Source organism: Dipodomys ordii, unplaced genomic scaffold, assembly GCF_000151885.1.
Source record: "Dipodomys ordii isolate 6190 unplaced genomic scaffold, Dord_2.0 Scaffold195, whole genome shotgun sequence".
In the NCBI taxonomy this organism is placed as follows: Eukaryota; Metazoa; Chordata; class Mammalia; order Rodentia; family Heteromyidae; genus Dipodomys; species Dipodomys ordii.
In genome coordinates this window covers 127,924-146,683 of record NW_012267411.1, presented here as the reverse complement: position 1 = coordinate 146,683, position 18,760 = coordinate 127,924, and the positions used below count along the sequence as shown (strand labels likewise).

Sequence of the window (18,760 nt, the reverse complement as noted above, 5' to 3'; positions counted from 1 at the left end):
CCACCAGAAGCCCCCCCCCCCCCCCCCCCCCCCCCGTGTGCCATCATGTTCTAAAAGAGCCAGATACCTGGCTCTTTTAGCTTCTTCCAACAATGTCTCAGCTCTGGCAATGTCAGCAGCACTCTGCTGTAGAATAACTTCTACTTGAGAAAGGCTTTCCACTCGTCCACGGATGTCTTCCGTCAAGCTTTGTAACTGCTCTGGGGTGCTAGGCATTTCCATTTTCAGTACTTCATTAGCAACTGCTTCAATGCTGTCCAAATCAGCACCATCCTCTGAAAACAAAAGTGAAATCAGAGATGGTTCACTCCCTCACCCATATTGGCCATACTGAAACCACCCCAAGGCACATGCTTCCCATTGAAGTGAACAACCTAACTGGGTGAGAAGATGAGAGCTACGAGCATGAAGATAACTGCAGAAAGGCTGGAGTAGCAAGGGTATTCCACAGAGGATGAAGAACTGACCAGGTCTGGAAGGAAAACAATTTCAACCACACATTTAGATTGGAAGACAGAATGGGTGGAACATGTCTCTACACAGGGTCCTGTTTGAAGTGGGGATTTGAAGGCGTGAGAACTTTTGAGGTTGAAAAAGAACTTGCTTCTATCCTTTACCAGTTATCTAGACTGAGGAATTACAGAAAAGGATAGAAATCTAGTAAGAACCAAGAAGACCAGGATATAGAGTACCAGGGAAGCCAAAGAACTTCAAATGTTAAGTGCAACAAGTGGTTAAAAAACATGACAATGTCAGACCTCACTCATTTCAATTTCCCTTTTTAGACTGTCAGCATAAAATAGGGACACACACAATTTAAAGGAAAATATGTTGGAATGATAGCTCCAGAGGACACTCCCAAAGATACAGCCTTGGCAAATACTGGTAACAGCCATTCTCCCTTCTCACCTAATGATCAAAATGGCATTAATCTTATTAGTCTGCCAATTATTGTGATCAAACTCCATTTTCCAGTTACATTTATGCATGGGCATGTGACTTGCTTCTAGAGGTTTAACCGCCCCCTCTTACAAAAAGATAAAAATCCTCTCATTAAATACTTTGTTTTTATGGGAAGTCTGAAGCCTTGGCAGCCACTTTGTAACCATGAGGGGCTTCATGGTTACAAAGAAGAAGAAAAAAAACCTGCTTAAGATGGAAGAGCAGAAAGAAAGTACATAAAACTTCAGACCCATGAAGTCATACTCTTGACATTACGTGAGATAACAATGGTCCTTTTTGATGAATGCAGTTGAGTTTTTTCTAACCTGCAGTCTACACCATCCTTACTGACACTTGATCTGTGACCAGCAACACGTGGGATTCTAGACATTTGTTGGCTCAACAAAACCCTGAATGTGTAGAACTCTCACTACAGATAGGTAGGCACTCTGTAAGTAACATAATTATAAACTTTGGGCCAATACCAGAGTAACAAAGTGTTTCTGTAAGTTTTTAATGATACTCAATGTAAATTTTGGCATAAGTTCTAAATTCAGTGCTCAAAAGTAAGTGCTTTTGATTTCTGGATTTGTTTGATTTGGGAGTCACATCGTGAGAGCATGTACTTGCATGACGTTTGAGAAGGTTATTTACACATACACAGAAGCTTCTTAAGAAATGGAAACTTTTTTTTGTCGGTTGTGGGGTCTGAACTCTGGGCCTGGGTGCTGTCCCTCAGCTCTTCAGCTCAAGGCTAGCGCTCTACCACTTGAGCCACAGCACCACTTCTGGCTTTTTCTGTTTATGTGGTGCTAAGGAATCGAACCCAGAGCCTCATGCATGTGAGACAAGCACTCTACCACTGAGTCACCTTCCCAGCCCCAAGAAATGGAAACATTTCTTTTTTTTCTTCCAGGGCTGAGGACCGAACCCAGGGCCTTGCGCGTGCCGGGCAGGCGCCCTTCCGCTGGGCTAAACCCGCAGCCCTGAAGCATTTCTTAACAGTATTTTTCTATCTCGAAGGTGTTAGTTAGACATAAAGTGACATTTCTAGTATTCTGCCAGAAATGGATTTTATCCAAAATTCCAGAACAATCTAAAAGTAAATGTAAATATGAAAAATTCCTTACCGGTCAGAAAGTCTCTGATTTGCTTGATCAGATTTCTCAGGTCCTTGTTGCTCTTGTCTACTTTTTCTTTGGTGGTGTTTGTTTTTAACAGAACATCCTGAGCATTCTGTTTTGCTTCATCTGCCCTCAGCTTCGCTTCAGAGACCTAAATATGAAGAATAAATCATCCATGAAACAACTTCACTCTTTCTAAACCAGATCAGAACGTTATTAGTAGTCTAAAATACAATGTAAAACAAAGCATTTGGAAATGTCTTGGAAACAAATTTCTCCCATTTGTGTTCCTATGTAGGCTGGAAATATTCAGCACACAAATTACCATACAGTATTCTTAGGGCTAGCATTTACAATTTATTCTTAACTCTTCAACACAGTAGTTTATAAAATGTCCTTTTCTCAGGTACCAATGTACTTCTGAAGTATATTTTAGAAGAACAAATGCCCAATGTTATTTTTGTTGGTTGTGGGGCTTGAACTCAGGGCCTGGGCACTGTCCCTGAGTTCTTCTGCTCAAGGCTAATGCTCTACCACTTTGAGCCACAGCTCCACTTTGGGTTTTCTGGTGGTTAATTGAAAATAATCACTGGGACTTTTCTGCCCAGGCTGGCTTTGAACCACTATACTCAGATCTCAGCCTTACAGGATTACAGGCATGAGTAACTGATATCTAGCTTAAAAAAAAAAATCTCTTAAATAGTTCAAATGCACAGCCTTTCTAACACAGCTTAATCACCCTAAAGATAACATGGTTATCTTAGATTATTGTCTAATAATCTATAGCTATTATCTTATAATCTTATAGCGAATGCCTAAATCTATTTGGGGGAAGGAGTTCTCAAGCTATGAATAAAACTTCTTCATCTCTTAATGACTTGACCATACAAAAACATGAACTTTCCTACTTGACATGGAAATGCTGTTAGCATTTGGAATTGATCTCTTCTTTTCAGATCCCCTCTAGTCTTCAAATGAACACCAACAAACATAACAAAAAAGTAAGGCCATCCTCTAAGTTACCATCTTGGAAAGCTGTTCCACTTCAGCCAGTGCGCTCAGGACATCTCGGTCAAAGTCCATGGCTTTCTGCCAGGCATTGTGGGCCACAGTCACTAGACCACCACAGCCAGGGCCCCCACATTTCTTCTGTCCTTCATCTGTTCTGCAGTTTGGGCCTCCACACTCAGTCTGGGAACAGTCTTCCCCTGGAGGCGTTCCACAGGTCTGCGAGGAGCCAAGGATCAGGCACAGGGTTAGAAGAGTCTGCTGCAGAACATCTGTCAGGGCCTGGGTGGCCCTAGAGAACATGCAGGTGGTCCTTGGCAGGGTTTCTTAGAAACATAGTGTTCACAAAGGCAGCCGTGGTACTCACTAGACGCTTGAAAAAGAACTATACAACTTGTGGGTGGGGATGAGAGGGAAAAACTGGGAGTGAGGGAGGGGATGACACTTTTCAAAAAGAAATGTATTCATGACCTGACTTCTGTAACTGTAACCCCCTGTACCTCACCTTTGTAATAGCAATAAAAATTTTAGAAATATAAAAGAAAACATTGAAAACAACAACAAAACCTTGTACTGTTCTGGAGATGGAGAGGAGCAAGGAGCTCGGGGAATAGCCAACCTGTTTACTACCAATGGATATCACACACCTGCCCAAGTGCATTAGAGTATCACATGGGGTCTGCCCAGTGTATCATTATCTACTTTGTCAAGTAGGATCCCACCAATGGGAGAGCCAAAGCATACTTCCCTCTTTTTTGCCCTAACCAGTCGCATTCAAAAACAAAACGTATGGTGGAACTTGGAACTTGTGTTAACTGCTCTGGTAAATAAGATGACATAGATAGCCTATTATCTAGCCCTTACTAACTTTCACACCTAGTTTGGAAGACAATCACTCCACATAAGTAGCCAAGAACAGCTGAATGTGGTAAGCAGGAAGGGAACTGGGAAGAGAGATGGCTGAGGATTTCAGTACTGGTGGACAGGGAAGGGTTTGTTGGCTGCTGATTTGAACAGGGGAAATGAAGACTATTACACATGTAAATGGAAAACAGTATAAAGAAGAGGCGGACACAGCTTTTCCAAATCGCATTCTACCACTACCTGGTCCAACTAGCTCCCCTTTTTTCTTTTTCTTTTTTGTCAGTCATGGGGCTTAAAATCTGGGCCTGGGCACTGTCCCTCAGCTCTTCAGCTCAAGGTTCACAGGACCACTTCCAGCTTTCTGATGGTTTATTGAAGATAACAAGTCTCATGGACTTTCCTGTCCTGGCTGGCTTTGAACCGTGATTCTCAGATTTCAGCCTCCTGAGTAGCTAGGATTACAGGTGTGAGACACCAATGCTCGACTTCCCCTTTCTTATCTACCATAAACTTCTCAAAGAGCACTGAGTGGTTACAGTACATAAATGCAAACTGAGAAAGCACAAGTGTGCTACATGATAGGAAAGGCAGGAAGAAAACTCTGTTTAGAGATGCCCTTTCATAGAAAATGAAAAACTAAATTAAAGAATTTACTGCAATGAAATACCATATTTCCTAAAGAGAAAGGACTTTATAAGAAACAAAGGTTATAATGGACACAATCAACTGATTAAATGTTTTTTTTTTTTTTGGGGGGGGTCCGGTCTCGGGGCCTGAACTCTGGGCCTGAGCGCTGTCCCTCAGCTCTTCAGCTCAAGGCTAGCTCTCTACCATTTGAGCCACAGCGCCACTTCCGGCTTTTTTCTTTTTGCTTATGTGGTGCTGAGGAATTGACCCCAGGGTCTCATGCATGCAAGGCAAGCACTCTACCACTGAGCTATCTTCCCAGCCCTCAACTGATTAAATGTTAAGGTAACCATAATCCCTTATTACTAATAAATAATCTTTCACATGCTTGGTTTACTATGCATAAGGATCTTTGGAAAATGGTTATTGTGTGTGATGTAGAAGCGCCTGAGTCCCATTCAGGAAAAGAACCTAAAACTAGGGCTGATTTCTAAAAGCGGTGTGACAGCACTCTATCTGTTTTGCTTCAATGAACAGGAGCAGACATGAGAAAACCAGCTGTGGATCTAGCTATAGGTCCACAAAAGCTCTAGAGGGGACAAAAATCTCTTTACAAGAAAATGACAGACTAAAGCCCATAGAGTTCTCACACGACAAATGACAAAGACAAAAGAACTGGAGACTGGCAGGTAGCTCACCAGGTAGAAAAAGCCTGACAGGAGGAAGCAGTCATTTATCAGGCTAGAGGCATACTCCCGCCTGCCACCCACTCCCAAGCCGTATTTGGTTACAAAGCAGAACTCATAGGAAGCTTAGCTGCTTCACACTGCAGTTCATAAAGATTTTATGACAAGGGAAGAGAAAGAAAGACTGAAAGGACTACCACTTCATGTCTGTGAATAACAACTTAATCTAATGTTAGGGGCATTGCTCTAGGCCTTCATTATTTTTTTCATTTAATAAACGTTGACAAGAGATCTATGTACCGATCATCTCCACTAGATACAGAAAAGCTTCCCAAGATAATATCAGTCCTTGCAGGCATCAATAAAATCAGTCACAATACAATGCAAAGGCATATTTTTGTCTATTTCAGAGAAAGTGGGGGAGTAGGAAAGGAAAAATGGTGGCTAAGACAAAAGTGGTAATAGTCTCAACTCGTCTCCATACACCTTTTCCTTTTACTGTGTCCATTTATAAGGCTGAGAATAAGCAAGCCTTCGTCTATTAAGCAAAACAAAAACCAAAATAAGAAACAATCCCCTGAATTCTTGTTCGTGCCCTTCCATGAAAAGCAGTAAGGAAACAGGAATTTCTCTGGGCCTATTTCCTGATTTTCATTCAACTCACTACTCAATTTCATTTGGCTTTAGAGTTACTTTGTAAAAGCTTCTAAGAAATGAATATATTTTCTTCACCAGAGATGAGAACCAGAACAAAGGAACACTTTAGCTAACATCCATGGAAAATGAATGTTTTTGCTTTATGATTTTTTTCCTTTGGATAAGTCTCATTGGAATAATTCAGAATTCTTACACAGAGATGGATTTTTTCACTTCTAATAAAACTATGTCTACATTATAAAAATCCAGTATCATTAAAAACCCATCCAGTTAATATAACAGTATGAGAAAGTAGTCATGGATTCTGGAGCTCTATCACAGAGAAACAGCTAGTGGAGAGGGAATGCTGGGGAAACATGGTTTTCTTTCTTTCTTTCTTTTTTTTTTTTTTTGCTGGCACTAAGACTTGAACTCTGGGCCTCACACTTCACACCTGGCTCTTTTACTCAGTGCTGGTATTCTAACTACTTGAGTTACGTCTCCACTTCCAGCTTTTGCTGGTTAACTGGAGATAAGAGTCTCAGGCTTTTTTGTCCAGGCTGGCTACAAACTGCAATCCTCAGATCTCAGACTCCTGAGTACCAAGGATGACGGGTGTGAGTCACTAGACTCTAGCCCCAGGCTGTTTTTCATCTGTCTGGCTGTAGATGATCCACACAGTAGCCTAGTCACTTGAGCCATTACTGAGTCATCCTGCAGGTTCATTTGCAAACTGCACCGTGTTATGGACAAACCGGAGTTTTTTTTTCCTGCTAAAAAAATGAAGGGAACACAATATAAAATAATATTTATAAAAATGATCTCCAATAAAATAAAATAAATTAAAAAAATAAAAAAAAATAAAAATGATCTCCAGGAAATGGAAACAAGAGTTTTTTTTCCCTTTGTAAAAACAACAACAATAACAACAAAGAACACATGGATGTGAAGACAAAGCCCAAATCTTACCATTTCAGCAGCAGCTGAAAGATCTAGACTTTGCAATTTGCCTGCCAGTTCGTCAAGAAGGCTGGCCTGTTCTTCTTGCTTTTCCTTGAACTGGGACTCTTGCTCCATCAGCAAATCTTCCACTCTTTCTCGCATGGAAGCCGACTGGTCCACAGTGTTGTTGGGATCCGTGGTGGTGGCATTCACCCTTTCTTCAGCCTCAAGAGACATCTGGAAGTACTTGGTAATACTGTCCAAAGCACCTGGGGGCAGGAAATGAAACTGCCCACAGTTAATCTCCCTGTACATGATTTCCTCAAGTAGTGTCCATAATTTGGGGTCTTCTGACTCTAAGTTTACTATCAGGTTTTAGATTCAAGGAAAAATCTTCATGAAGAAATAGAGCTTTCCTCTAGTGACCACTGAATCTATTCTGTCCAATTAACACCTAGTTGGAGGTCAAACATCTGGGTAAAAATGAGACAAGAAGTCAATTGTGCAGTTGTCATGTCTACACATAAGCAAACATCAAGTTTTTTCAGATAACTGCTGCCAGGCATCCTGTAGTTATATCCAGATGATTTTTCCCTTTCCTCATTTAGCTAATATCAACTAGTATCAAATGACTAGTATTCTCCATGACATGTTTTGGCTTTTGGGGCTTGGAGCAGAACAAGAACAAAAAAGTCAGCTGTGGGTAAAACAGGACAACTTAACATGTTCTAATATGTTTCTACTTTGTTTTGCTTTTTGGGGGGGAGGGTTCTGCATGAATTTGTGACAGATCTGGAAATAGTTGCTGACTGGCTTCCAAGTCTTCCTATTTCTGGAAAGTGAAAGGATTTGCAGAGTTACAATTTGATACTTTAATTATTCAAAAGAGTCTTTCCAAGGAAGGCCAGAGAGCTGAAACACAAGCTGGAAAAATTAGAACATGGATCTAAACTACCACTTGCCCTGTGGGACTGTTGCTATGTCTCTTGGTTGTACTGTGTTGCAAGTGACAAATTAGTACCACAGGAAATTGTGCCTCATCTGTGTCACAGACTCAATAAGCAACCGTTTTAACACTATTAGAATGTATTTTTTAGGTTATTCCTTTTATTAAAAGGGTAGACCATAAAATCCTTTGTCCAGAATTGAAGGTTCTATGTAAGAAACGCTCACCTCGAATATCTGAGTTTTTGATAAATTCTAGTTGTTCAGAAAGTTCATTGACAGTCTTGTCCAGGCTTTTTGCTTCTGCCTGAAGGAGGTCCAGTTCCCCAGCTGTGCTATTGTTTTGTGAAGCTGTGTCAGCTAATTTTACTTCTACTTGAGACATCTTTTCTGTAATGTCTTTGGTTAGTTTCCTGTAAAAAGAACAATAAGCTTATTGATGTAAAATAAACCAAAGAAGCTAAAGTCTAATTTTTTACTTTTTGTTTTCTTCTTGAGGCATGGACTTGCTTTGTAGTCTAGTCTGGCCTTGAACTTACAATCCTCCTGCTTTTCACTTCCTGAGAGTTAGAATGATGGGAATTTGCCACCATACACACACACACACACACACACACACACACACACACACACACACTCATTTTTATACTTTCTACTAACATTGTAGTCATTTTCTGTGATTTCAAATCAGTGCAGCGGTATGTAACAATTCTATCTTGAAGTGCTGATTTGGTTCTTATAAGGGAACCGATATCTCATCATTTGTCTTTCACTTACAACTGAAGAAAACCACAGAGGAACACTCTGCTGTGGTAGTAATGGGTGACCATGGCAGGGCAGGATTCCAAGCTCTGCAGTAACCAGCTCAGGCCAGGTGAGCTTCGGGCTCATACGTAACCAGCTACAAGCCCACAGAATCCACAAAGTCTGAGACAGAGAGGACTCCTGTGTGGAGCTATACCCCTAACCCCCTGCCAGAAATGTTCTTCTCTGAACCTCAGGATCTCCTTCAAGATAGAACATGTAGAGAGGAGGCCTGTAGCCCACCATGAAGACAAAGGAGCCATCCAACCAGCTCTGCAGACACTCCCTGTCCCAAGCAGTTCCATCAAAGAAGTCTCCTCGCCCTAAGAAGTGAAAGTGATCATTCACTGGGAATGAAACAAAGCTTTCATAATATTGCCTTTGGAATCCAAATGCAGCTCATTATCCTCTTCATCTCTGTCTATAGAGTACAAGGTGTCTGTAAATTATAAGAGATTCATATTTGAGAAGATCGTACCTCAAGGACCTACTGCACCTGAATGAATAGAATTATCCTTCTAGGAATATGACAGTCATATAAAACCAGGGAAAATGACCCATCATGGTAGTAGGTTTGTTGTCTAGCTACTCATGAGGCTCAGGTAGGAGGATCACTCAAACCTAAGAAGTTGGGGCAACATAATGAGACTGTTTCTTAATAAGAAACACACACTGAAGTTGGGGACTTAGCTCAGTGGAAGAGTACTTGCCCAAGGCCCAGAGTTCGGTCCTTGGTTCTGCAAACAGACACAGACACAGATTACTTTTTTCCTGAGGCTTCTTCTTTAGTATTTGTTGTTGTTGTTGTTTTCAGTGTTTGGCTTTTATTATTTGTTAACTCTAAGGTCTCAACAATTATTACAATATTAAAAAACAAAACCTAGCATTGTACTTTTTATTTTTTTCTCCCCCAGCAGTAGGACCAAACTCAGTGTCTGATGTATGCTAGACAAATGCTCACCACTAGGCTACACTGTATTTTGTATATTTTTTGTATATTTTTTATATTTTTACGTAAGTCTACTCTAGATCCTAAAACATGCATAACCCTCAAGGTTATGTTGTAGCAAAGGACAATGAAATTAATTTTCTTGAGATGATTACAATCTTCCTTATAAACTGTGATGGTGGAAACAGACTTGTCTCTGGAATGTCATCTGCTCACAGGCTCTCCAAGGTCATCAAACTTTATTCTGCCAGAGGTTCAGGAGACCCAGGCCAAGAATCATTTCCTAAAGGGCTTGCACTCAGAACACAACCGCCTGAGCCTTGCTACACATGTAAAAAGGCTGAGTTCTTAATGAACTTAGGTAAACTCCTAATTAAACTCATTAGTGCTCCACATAAGACATTTCCTAACATCTTGATGAACCACAATCATAGTACTGGGCATGAATCCTGAGACTTAAAGACAAAGGACCAGTTAAATACAGTCAAAAAGAGCTTGGGAAGGACAGGCATGTGAACTACTGATATCAGTGTTTCCTTTTCAGACATCAAGATGGACAATCTATCTGGCTTCTTAGGGATGCTGATTAAGCCAAGAGTGGTAATGCTAGCAACTTGGGTGGCAGAGATGAAGAAAAGGTTATGGTTCAAGGCCAGCTTGAATAAAAAGAAGGTTGCCAGACTCCATCTCAGCCAAAGGCTGGGCATCATGGTACCTGCCAGTTACTCCCAGCTACAGGGAAAGCATAATGAATGGTTGGATGTAGTGGCACATGCATGTCATGCCAAGACATAAAGTGAGATCTTCCTGGAAACTAACACAAAAAAGAAGCGGGAGGTGTGGCTCAAAGTCTGGCCTTGCTGTCAATCCCCAGTATTACCTCTTACCTTGAAGAACAACAACAACAACAAAAAGACAGATGCTAATTAAAGTCTGTTGTCCTGAAGTGAAGCAGGCTGCTCTTCCCTTCCTAGAAAGGGAGTGTGCCAGAAGACCCCCACAGCAGCAGACAAACACAGCTGGTGCCCCACACGTTTCCTGTTCTGTCCTACAGCTCCTTGGTCTTGCCATGCTAGTTTTTGCCAATGGGAGCTGGAATGTTTGAGGGTAGGAAAAGGGCTGGGAGAAAGGGTAAAAAAAGGATTTTTGAGAAGTCTGGCATCTCAGTTCTTCCTCTCTTTGTAGACCAGTCTTCTAGTGGCCTAGACTAGGCTCAAATTCATGATTCTTCTGCCTCTCCCTCCCAAGCACTGGCATTAGAGGTATATGCTGCCAGACTCAGATAATTCTCTATGACCTGTCAAAAATTACTACTATCCAATCAGAGAAAAAAATATCCAGACAAATGGCTAGGAAGATTGTTCACGGTAAAGATTTTATCTATCAATCTATCTATCCATCTATCATAATTTATTTAGCAGTTACAGAGGCTTGAACACAGGGCCTTGTACATCCTAGGCAGAACTCCTACCACTTGAAGCCATACCTCCAATCCTTTTGCTTTTAGTGTTTTTTGTTTGTTTGTTTGTCTGTTTGTTTTTTTGAGATAGGCTCTCCCAAATTTCAACCTACCTCACTCTGCCTCCTGGGTAGTTGAGATTCCAAGCATGAATCATGGCACTAGGCCCTGTAATTTTTGACTTAAATGAATAAAGTATTGGTCTAGTGGACTAATTGGCTGAACAGCAAAAATTTGTTGGCATCTATTTGTGATGATGCAATTTTACTAGTAGTAGCAATACTTCCAAAAACAACTTAGATTTACAATGTTTTTGTTTGTCCATGATTTTGTAACTGTGCTATCATTTGAGAGGTTACTCCTGTGCCATTCTGTGCAATTAAATGGCCCCTCCAGAGGAGAGAGAAGAGTTCATTCAAGTCTACAAACCTAGCATACTTCTGAGACTCAATTAGGGATCTTCTGTCCCAGACCAGCGTTCATTCTAACTTACTGCCTCAGTATTATTCACGAGGATGAACACCTGAACCAAACACATATACATTCTACACCACAGGCTCCAGGTTCTTGGTTCCCACTGATGTGAGACCTTTTCATTCACTCACACAAGAACTCCCAGTTAAGACTGCTTGGAAATAGCATCCCAGAGTCTGTTTTCACTCACAGAACTAAATAAACCCAATGGAAACCATATGGCAGGAAATCTTGGCTGTTTAAAAGAGGCACTCACGCCTGTAATCCTAGCTACTCAGGAGGCTGAGACTTGAGGATCAAAGTACAAAGCCAGCCTGGGCAGGAAAATCTGTGAGACTCTTATCTCCAATTAACCATCAGAAAACGGAAATGGCACTTTGGCTCAAAGTGGTAGAGCATTATCCTTGAGCAAAAGAACTTAGAGACAATGCCCAGGCTCTGAGTTCAAACTCCACAACTAGAAAAAAAAAAGTCAAAAATACATTGCTGACTTGTTCCTGATTCTCCTGACTACTTACTCGGCTTCCTCAAAGAGATGTCCGATATTTTTCAGTGGCTCTGCTGCTGGGTTCTGGGCCAGGATGTCTTCTATCTCTTTAACCTTCTTCTCCACTGAGTCCACAATCTCCCGGTAAGGCCCGATCACGCCACTGATCTTCAAGGCCTTGGCCTTCTCTAGGAACCTGTGGGTCCTGTTGGCCAGCTCAGTGATAATCACGTCCCAGAGAGCAAAGCACTGGTGGCAGGGTGCGCAGTCAGGGAAGACCCCTGAGTAGCCCCGAGTGCACTTGTCACAGCGTGGGCCCTCAACACCCTCCACACAGACACACTGGCCCGTGGTCTGGTCACACTGCGGTGTCTCGATGCCCCGGGGGTCACAGTCACAGGCTAGAAGAGAAAGAGGGATGTTCATTGACCTGCTCCATCACAAGCCTCAAGGACAAGAGCTGGCATTTAGCGTCCTCTGTAAGCGTTAACAGCAGGAAGGCCTCAACAAAGCAGAGACCATTTATTCTGGGAGAGACTGCAGAGGTTTCCTCTAATGCACAGCCTCAACCTCTTCTTAACATGAAAAGTAATCATTTAAAATGAATGATCACTTTCTGAATACTTACTCTAGTCCAGACATTTTAAAACTGCTTTACCTGCATCATTTCATTGAACCTCTCAGCTACCCTAGGGGATGGGTATGTGAGAAAAGTGGTGTCTCAGCCCAGGTGTCACAGGAAGGAAAAGGCCAAGTCCGGTGTCTGATCCGGTGCTCAGCATCTCTAACCTCTGTCTGAACCTCCGTCCCCACCTGTTTCCTCCCCTGCCTCCTCTTCCCTCCCCTTTACAACAGGTCATCCGGACAATCCAGGTCCCCCTCGGAGGCTCTGAGCCCTTTGGTAGATGATACAACACAAAAGACCACCCTAAGACCCCTGACTCTATCAGGTCACAACACAAGCAGTGAGGACCTGGTAAAATGCAGTACACCTGATCAAAAGAAAAGTAAATATGGAAGAAATGCTAGAAATTAAACCGCATCATTTAAAGGCTTTTACTACATATAATCTACAAGTGGAGGTCTACCACCTGGACACCCAGCCTAACACTATAAGCACAGACTCATTAAATGTCAGCCATTCAGGCCCAAGCTCTCATTTACCCAGCTTAGTTATTAGCATTATATGCACAGACAAATGGCCCAGGGCAAAACAATACGTGGTACAGGGTACGACAGCCAACAGGCCAACGGCTATAACTGACAATTATTATAATGTGTATGTGTGTGAATCCTGGCTTAAGAGTTCCAAATCTTGGGCTGGGAAAGTGGCTCAGTGGTAGAGCGCTTGCCTTGCATGCTCAAAGCCCTGGGTTCGATTCCTCAGCACCACATAAGCAAAAAGAAAAAAGCCGGAAGTGGCACTGTGGCTCAAGTGGTAGAGTGCTAGCCTTGAGCTGAAGAGCTGAGGGACAGCGCCCAGGCCCAGAGTTCAGGTCCCACGACCGGACCCAAAAAAAAAAAAAAGAGTTCCAAATCTTGCCGGGCACTGGTGGCTCACGCCTGTAATCCTAGCTACTCAGGAGGCTGAGATCTGAGGATCACGGTTCAAAGCCAGCTCGGGCAGGAAAGACCGTGAGACTCCTATCTCCAATAAACCACCAGAAAACCGGAAGTGGTGCTGTAGCTCAAGTGGTAGAGCGCTGGCCTTGAGCTGAAGAGCTGAGGGACAGCGCCCAGGCCCAGAGTTCAAGCCCCACGACCAACAACAACAAAAAGAGTTCCAAATCTTGGGGCTGGAGGCATGGCTCAGGGGGTAGAGTGCTGGCCAATGAGCGAAAGCATCAAATACCCACTTCATATCCTGGTCTTGAACAAAGGGGGAAAAAAAGTCCCAAATCTTGCGTGGCGGAATGATTTTTCTTTCAACATTTGTCATGTGACAGTATTGACTGCATCTGAATAAGGCCTAAACACGCACATCTCTGGCCTTAAAACCATGCTGGGAAAAGGTATGAAATAAATATACTTTTTTTTCCTTTCTTTTTTTTGGGGGGCAGGGCGGGGGAAATCCGGCCGTGGGGCCTGAATTCTGGGCCTAGGCACTGTCCCTCAGCTCCTCAGCTCAAGGCTAGCACTCTACCACTTGAGCCACAGCGGCCACTTCCGGCTTTTTTCTTTTTGCATATGTGGTGCTGAGGAATCGAACCCAGGGCCTGGGGCATGCAAGGCAAGCGCTCTACCACTGAGCCACCTTCCCAGCCCTGAAATAAATATACTTTCTTTTCCTAACAATACTGTGGAGTACCAAGACAGGGACAGGATTTTAACCATGAGGCTTCAAGCACAGCAAGCACTTGGTTTGTTTGTTTGTTTGGAAGTCAGGGCCTGGGGGCTGTCCCTGAGCTTTTTCTGTTCAAGTCTAGCACTCTAACACTCTGAGCCACAGCACCCCCTCCCTGATGGATGTTTCACTAGCACCTTCCACGCCCTGCAGGGAAGGCAGTGTCCTATCCAGAGGTCCCTGATTACATTCCCACTGCAGTTTAGAATGCTCCAGTCCTGAACCTTTAGGATTATAAAACATACTATTGCTTAGTGTCTTTGGTTTTCAAACCTAACTTTGGGATTTCAAAATTAATCTTTAAAAAACCAGATTATTTCTGTCCAAGTACTTCAGTCAAGTCCTACAAAGGTTTTTATGTGGCTCATGGCTGGCACAAGGGATGCATGCATACACTAAATTCATCGTTAATTTCTCGGATGACTTCCATCGAGCACACACATCTTGCTCTCATTCTGTCACAGCTTTGGGGGAAACACTGCCCAACCCTTTAGGATAGTTTTTTTCACCCTAGGTTTTAGGAGACAGATAAGGCTTCCCTCCTTTTATCTGGGCACGGTAGAGTTTTGATAATTACCAGAAGGCAATGGGCAGTTCAGCCAAATGCCCGACATTCCTTTCCTTCAAGTAAGAAGTTAATGATCCCTGGAACCTGCGCTCAGAGCCGTGCTCTGCTGTGGGTGCACGGCACCACTGCACCAGAACGCATCAGGCTCCCATTTCAGATGGAAGCTGGGAACTGCTAACGCTCCTCTGAACAAGGGCTTCCATCTCTGCCTATTGAATTTCCAGCATGGTCTCTCTTGGGGCCTTCTGGGCGATGAGCCACAGATAACCACATTTCTAACTCTGTGAAAAGAAACCTCCCACCCTGGAGTATGCTCAGTGAAACTCTTAAATTTACCTGGCTAAAGCAAAGAGGTCGGGTCACACCTGCAACTTAAAACTTCATGGGTGCTAGCATTATGAAGGAAATTCTCCAGTCACCTCTTGCACCACTGAGATGGAGACCTAGAGAACCGTACACCAACCTTGCAGGCTGTTGCTGAGCAGGCCCCATGGGAGCCTTCTCTCCTGGAGCTCAGTGCTGCCTTCACAGGTGGGATCACAGGGCGGAGAAGCAAAAACTTTCTTTGGGAAGGAGAGGGCATATAGCAAAGCTGCTGCTTTCTCATTCAGAGGAACAGATCATAAGGTTAAAAAACAGCATTTTGGGGGAGGCTGAGGTAGGAGGGTCATAAATTTAAGACCCACCTGGACTACATAGAGTCTGTCTGAAGAGGAGGAGGAGAAGAAAGAGGAGGAGGAGGAGGAGGAGGAGGAGGAGGTGGTGGTGGTGGTGGTAGAGCACTTGCCTTGCATGCATGAGGCCCTAGGTTCAATTCCTCAGCACCACATAAGCAGAAAAAGCTGGAAGTAGCGCTGTGGCTCAAGTGGTAGAGTGCTAGCCTTGAGCTGAAAAGCTCAGGGACAGTGCCCAGGCCCAGAGTTCAAGCCCCATGACTGACAAAAAAAAAAAAAAGCCAGGCAATCCTAGCCACTCAGGAAGCTAAGATGTGAGGATCATGGTTAAAAGCCAGTCTGGATAGAAAACTCCATGATACTTATCTCTAATTAACCACCAAAAAACCAGACATGGCACTGTGGCTCAAAGTGATAGAGTGCTACCCTTGAGCTAAAAAGCTCAGAGACAGTGCCCAGTCCCTGAGTTCAAGCCCTATCTCTGATGGGGAGGGGGAGCAGAGAGACTCCAGTATTTAACTGAGACATGCTCATTTTAATTTGTCACAGAATGAATTACATTTTCAGTGAGATATGGTAATCCAATGTGAAGAATCACAAATTCAAGGCCAGCGCAGGCAACACAGACAGACCCTGCCTCAAATAACAAAATAGGCATGGTGACTTATAACCATAATCCTAGCTACTCAGAAGTTGGAGACCAGGAGGACTGCAGTCTGAGGCCAGTCAGAAGAAAGAGTTTACTTGACTCAATATCTTAACCAATCATCCCAGCTCAGTGGGACATATAAATAGATGGATCAGTTTGCCCCAACTGGTCAACAAGAGCAAGACCCAATTTGAAAATTAATGAAAGCAAGAAAAGCTGGAGGCTTGTGTCAAATGGAGTTAACACCTGCCTGCCAAGTGTGAAGCCCCGAGTCCAAACCCCAGTACTACAACACAAAGAATTACATTTGTATTTGCAAATGTGTTCTCTGGTCTGCAGTCATTACATTTCCTCCATGTTTACTGGTTTCTCATTTAAAGCATGACTCCTAAGAGGAAGGTACATGAAGAATATGGCACCCATTTTTAAAATGTTGAGGCTCACATAGCCAGGTGCCAGTGGTTCACACTTGTCATCCTAACTACTCACGAGGCTGAGATCTGAGGATTGAGGTTCAAAAACCAGCCTGGGCAGGAAAATCCATGACACTCTTACCTCCAACTAACCACCAAAAAGCTGGAAATGGAGTTGTGGCTCAAGTAGTGCAGTATAAGCCTTACATGAGAAAAGCCAAATGAGAGCTTGAGGCCCTAAGTTCAAGCCTCAGTACTGGCAGGTAGAAAAAAAGATATTGTAAAAGAGGAAAAACACCAGCAAGTCAATGTCAGAATGGGAAACTGGATATTGCTATTTCTGGACAGCTAACGTCTCTGCTTTCCTTTGTCCTTCCCTCTCTCCTCTAGACCTCCAGTGGTCGGAACAAAGGCCATACAGTTAAAGCTTTTCACAATCCAGTGACAGCAAACTTCCCCATGACTCCAGCAGAGACTGTTTCCTCAGGGTACTTTCCACAGCCTTGCTGCTACTTGTCCTTATTGTCCTCTAGCTAGGACAGCAATTTCCTCTACATACCAGCTGTTAATGAAGAGCTACAGGCCTGTGGAAAGGACAAGGGAGCCTGGGCCCCCAGGCCTGGCCTCAGATCCCAACTGTGTCCTCGATCTAATAGTATGTCTTTAGGCTAATCACTGGACCTCTGAATCTGAGATTAATCAACGGAAACCGGAGGCTATATTTACCCAGTGGGCTGTTTGTTACTAGCATAGAATGTGTATAATGCCTTCAAGTACTTAGCACTGAGCAGATTCTCTAAATGGCAGTAAAGACAACTTTACCATGTAGCCTCTCCTAACGACTCCTGCTCCCCACTCCTACCCACCTCTACCACCCACCAAACTCTGGGGACATCCATTTCAGGCTCTCTGTTATCAACTGATGATAACTTACATATTCTTTCCTCCAAAAAGCCTAGCCTCCTGGTCCCACCCAACTGTGCACAATGGTCAGTCAGCGTGGAGTTAATTGTCCACTTTTCTACCAGAAACTGAGCACTGCCTTGGGACTGAGCCTCTGGTACCAGGCTACCTACTGCCACGTGCTGCCCAGACCTTGCCTTTAAACATCATGCATTGCTTTGGTCAACAGGACTTGCTCAGGGGCCAAAAATGTCTGCAGATACTGTACATTTCCATTTCGCCAAAAGCAAAAAATCGAAAATACTTTTAACCTCTCTCTCTCTCTCTTTTTTTTTGTCAGTTGTGGGGCTTGAACTCTGGGCCTGAATGCTGTCCCTCAGCTCTTCAGCTCAAGGTGAGTGCTCTACTGCTTGAGCCACAACACCACTTCCTACTTTTAATCTCTTACACATGGTTTTCCTTTTTCTGACAGTCTCTCCTGCTCCTTCCCCTTTCAGACTCAGGGCTAGGCCTTAAAGCATTGAGAGAAAGCTGGAGGGTGACTATGGTTTCTCCTGAAGAACCGAGCTCCTGTCTGCTGAGGGGTCAGGATCCAAAGAGTAGATACTTTACGGGCCATTGTGTCTGGGTTATGACTACTGAACTGTGATACTGCAGCACAAAGGCAGCCAGATAGGATACATGACCTATCAACTACCAAAGCTCCATTCGTCAGCATGGTATGGGCAGTGGGCTGCCAAGGCCCTCGGTCTGGGGCACATATTCTGTTACTAGGGTTATAGAAGACATAGACAAGAGGTACTCTCCCATGTGTGTGTGCGTGCGCATGCTCTAACTCTGGGGCTTGAACTCAGGGCCTAGGCACTGTCTTTTAGCCTTTTTTTTTTTTTTTGCTGAAGGCTAGTGTTCTACCACGTTAGCCACAGCTCTACTTCTTTTTGGTGCTTGATTGGATTTAACAGTCTCTGGATGTGTCTTTCTAGGTTGGCTTCAAAGCATGATCTTCAGATCTCGGCTACCTTCTAAGGTGTTAGAATTACAGGTATGAGCCACCCATCCCTGGCTAAGATTTATTACTCTCTTAACAATAGAACTAATGATTCTCCAAAGACTCAAATGAAGCTTGGTTTCCTGAATCAGGTGGAAATAAAGGGAAACTCTGGTGATTGTGCAAGAAATCCAACCTCAAGGAAAGAACACAGACGTGCTATGAATGTGTGGCAAAGGAACGCACTGTGGTTTTCTACTAAAGAAATCTGAGA

General features: G+C 43.4%; 1 protein-coding gene across 1 annotated transcript in view; it reads right to left on the bottom strand.

Annotated features, from left to right (window-relative positions):
- The window catches only part of Lamb1 (laminin, beta 1), a 74,958-nt gene that overhangs the window by 4,424 nt on the left and 51,774 nt on the right, over positions 1-18,760 (bottom strand). Inside the window, exons 25-30 of the mRNA XM_013034733.1 lie at positions 11,979-12,348; positions 8,003-8,187; positions 6,857-7,098; positions 3,090-3,293; positions 2,073-2,217; positions 68-275 (exon numbers count right to left, since the gene is read on the bottom strand). Coding sequence (XP_012890187.1) covers positions 68-275; positions 2,073-2,217; positions 3,090-3,293; positions 6,857-7,098; positions 8,003-8,187; positions 11,979-12,348 — 1,354 coding nt within the window. The remainder of the gene's footprint in view (positions 1-67; positions 276-2,072; positions 2,218-3,089; positions 3,294-6,856; positions 7,099-8,002; positions 8,188-11,978; positions 12,349-18,760) is intronic.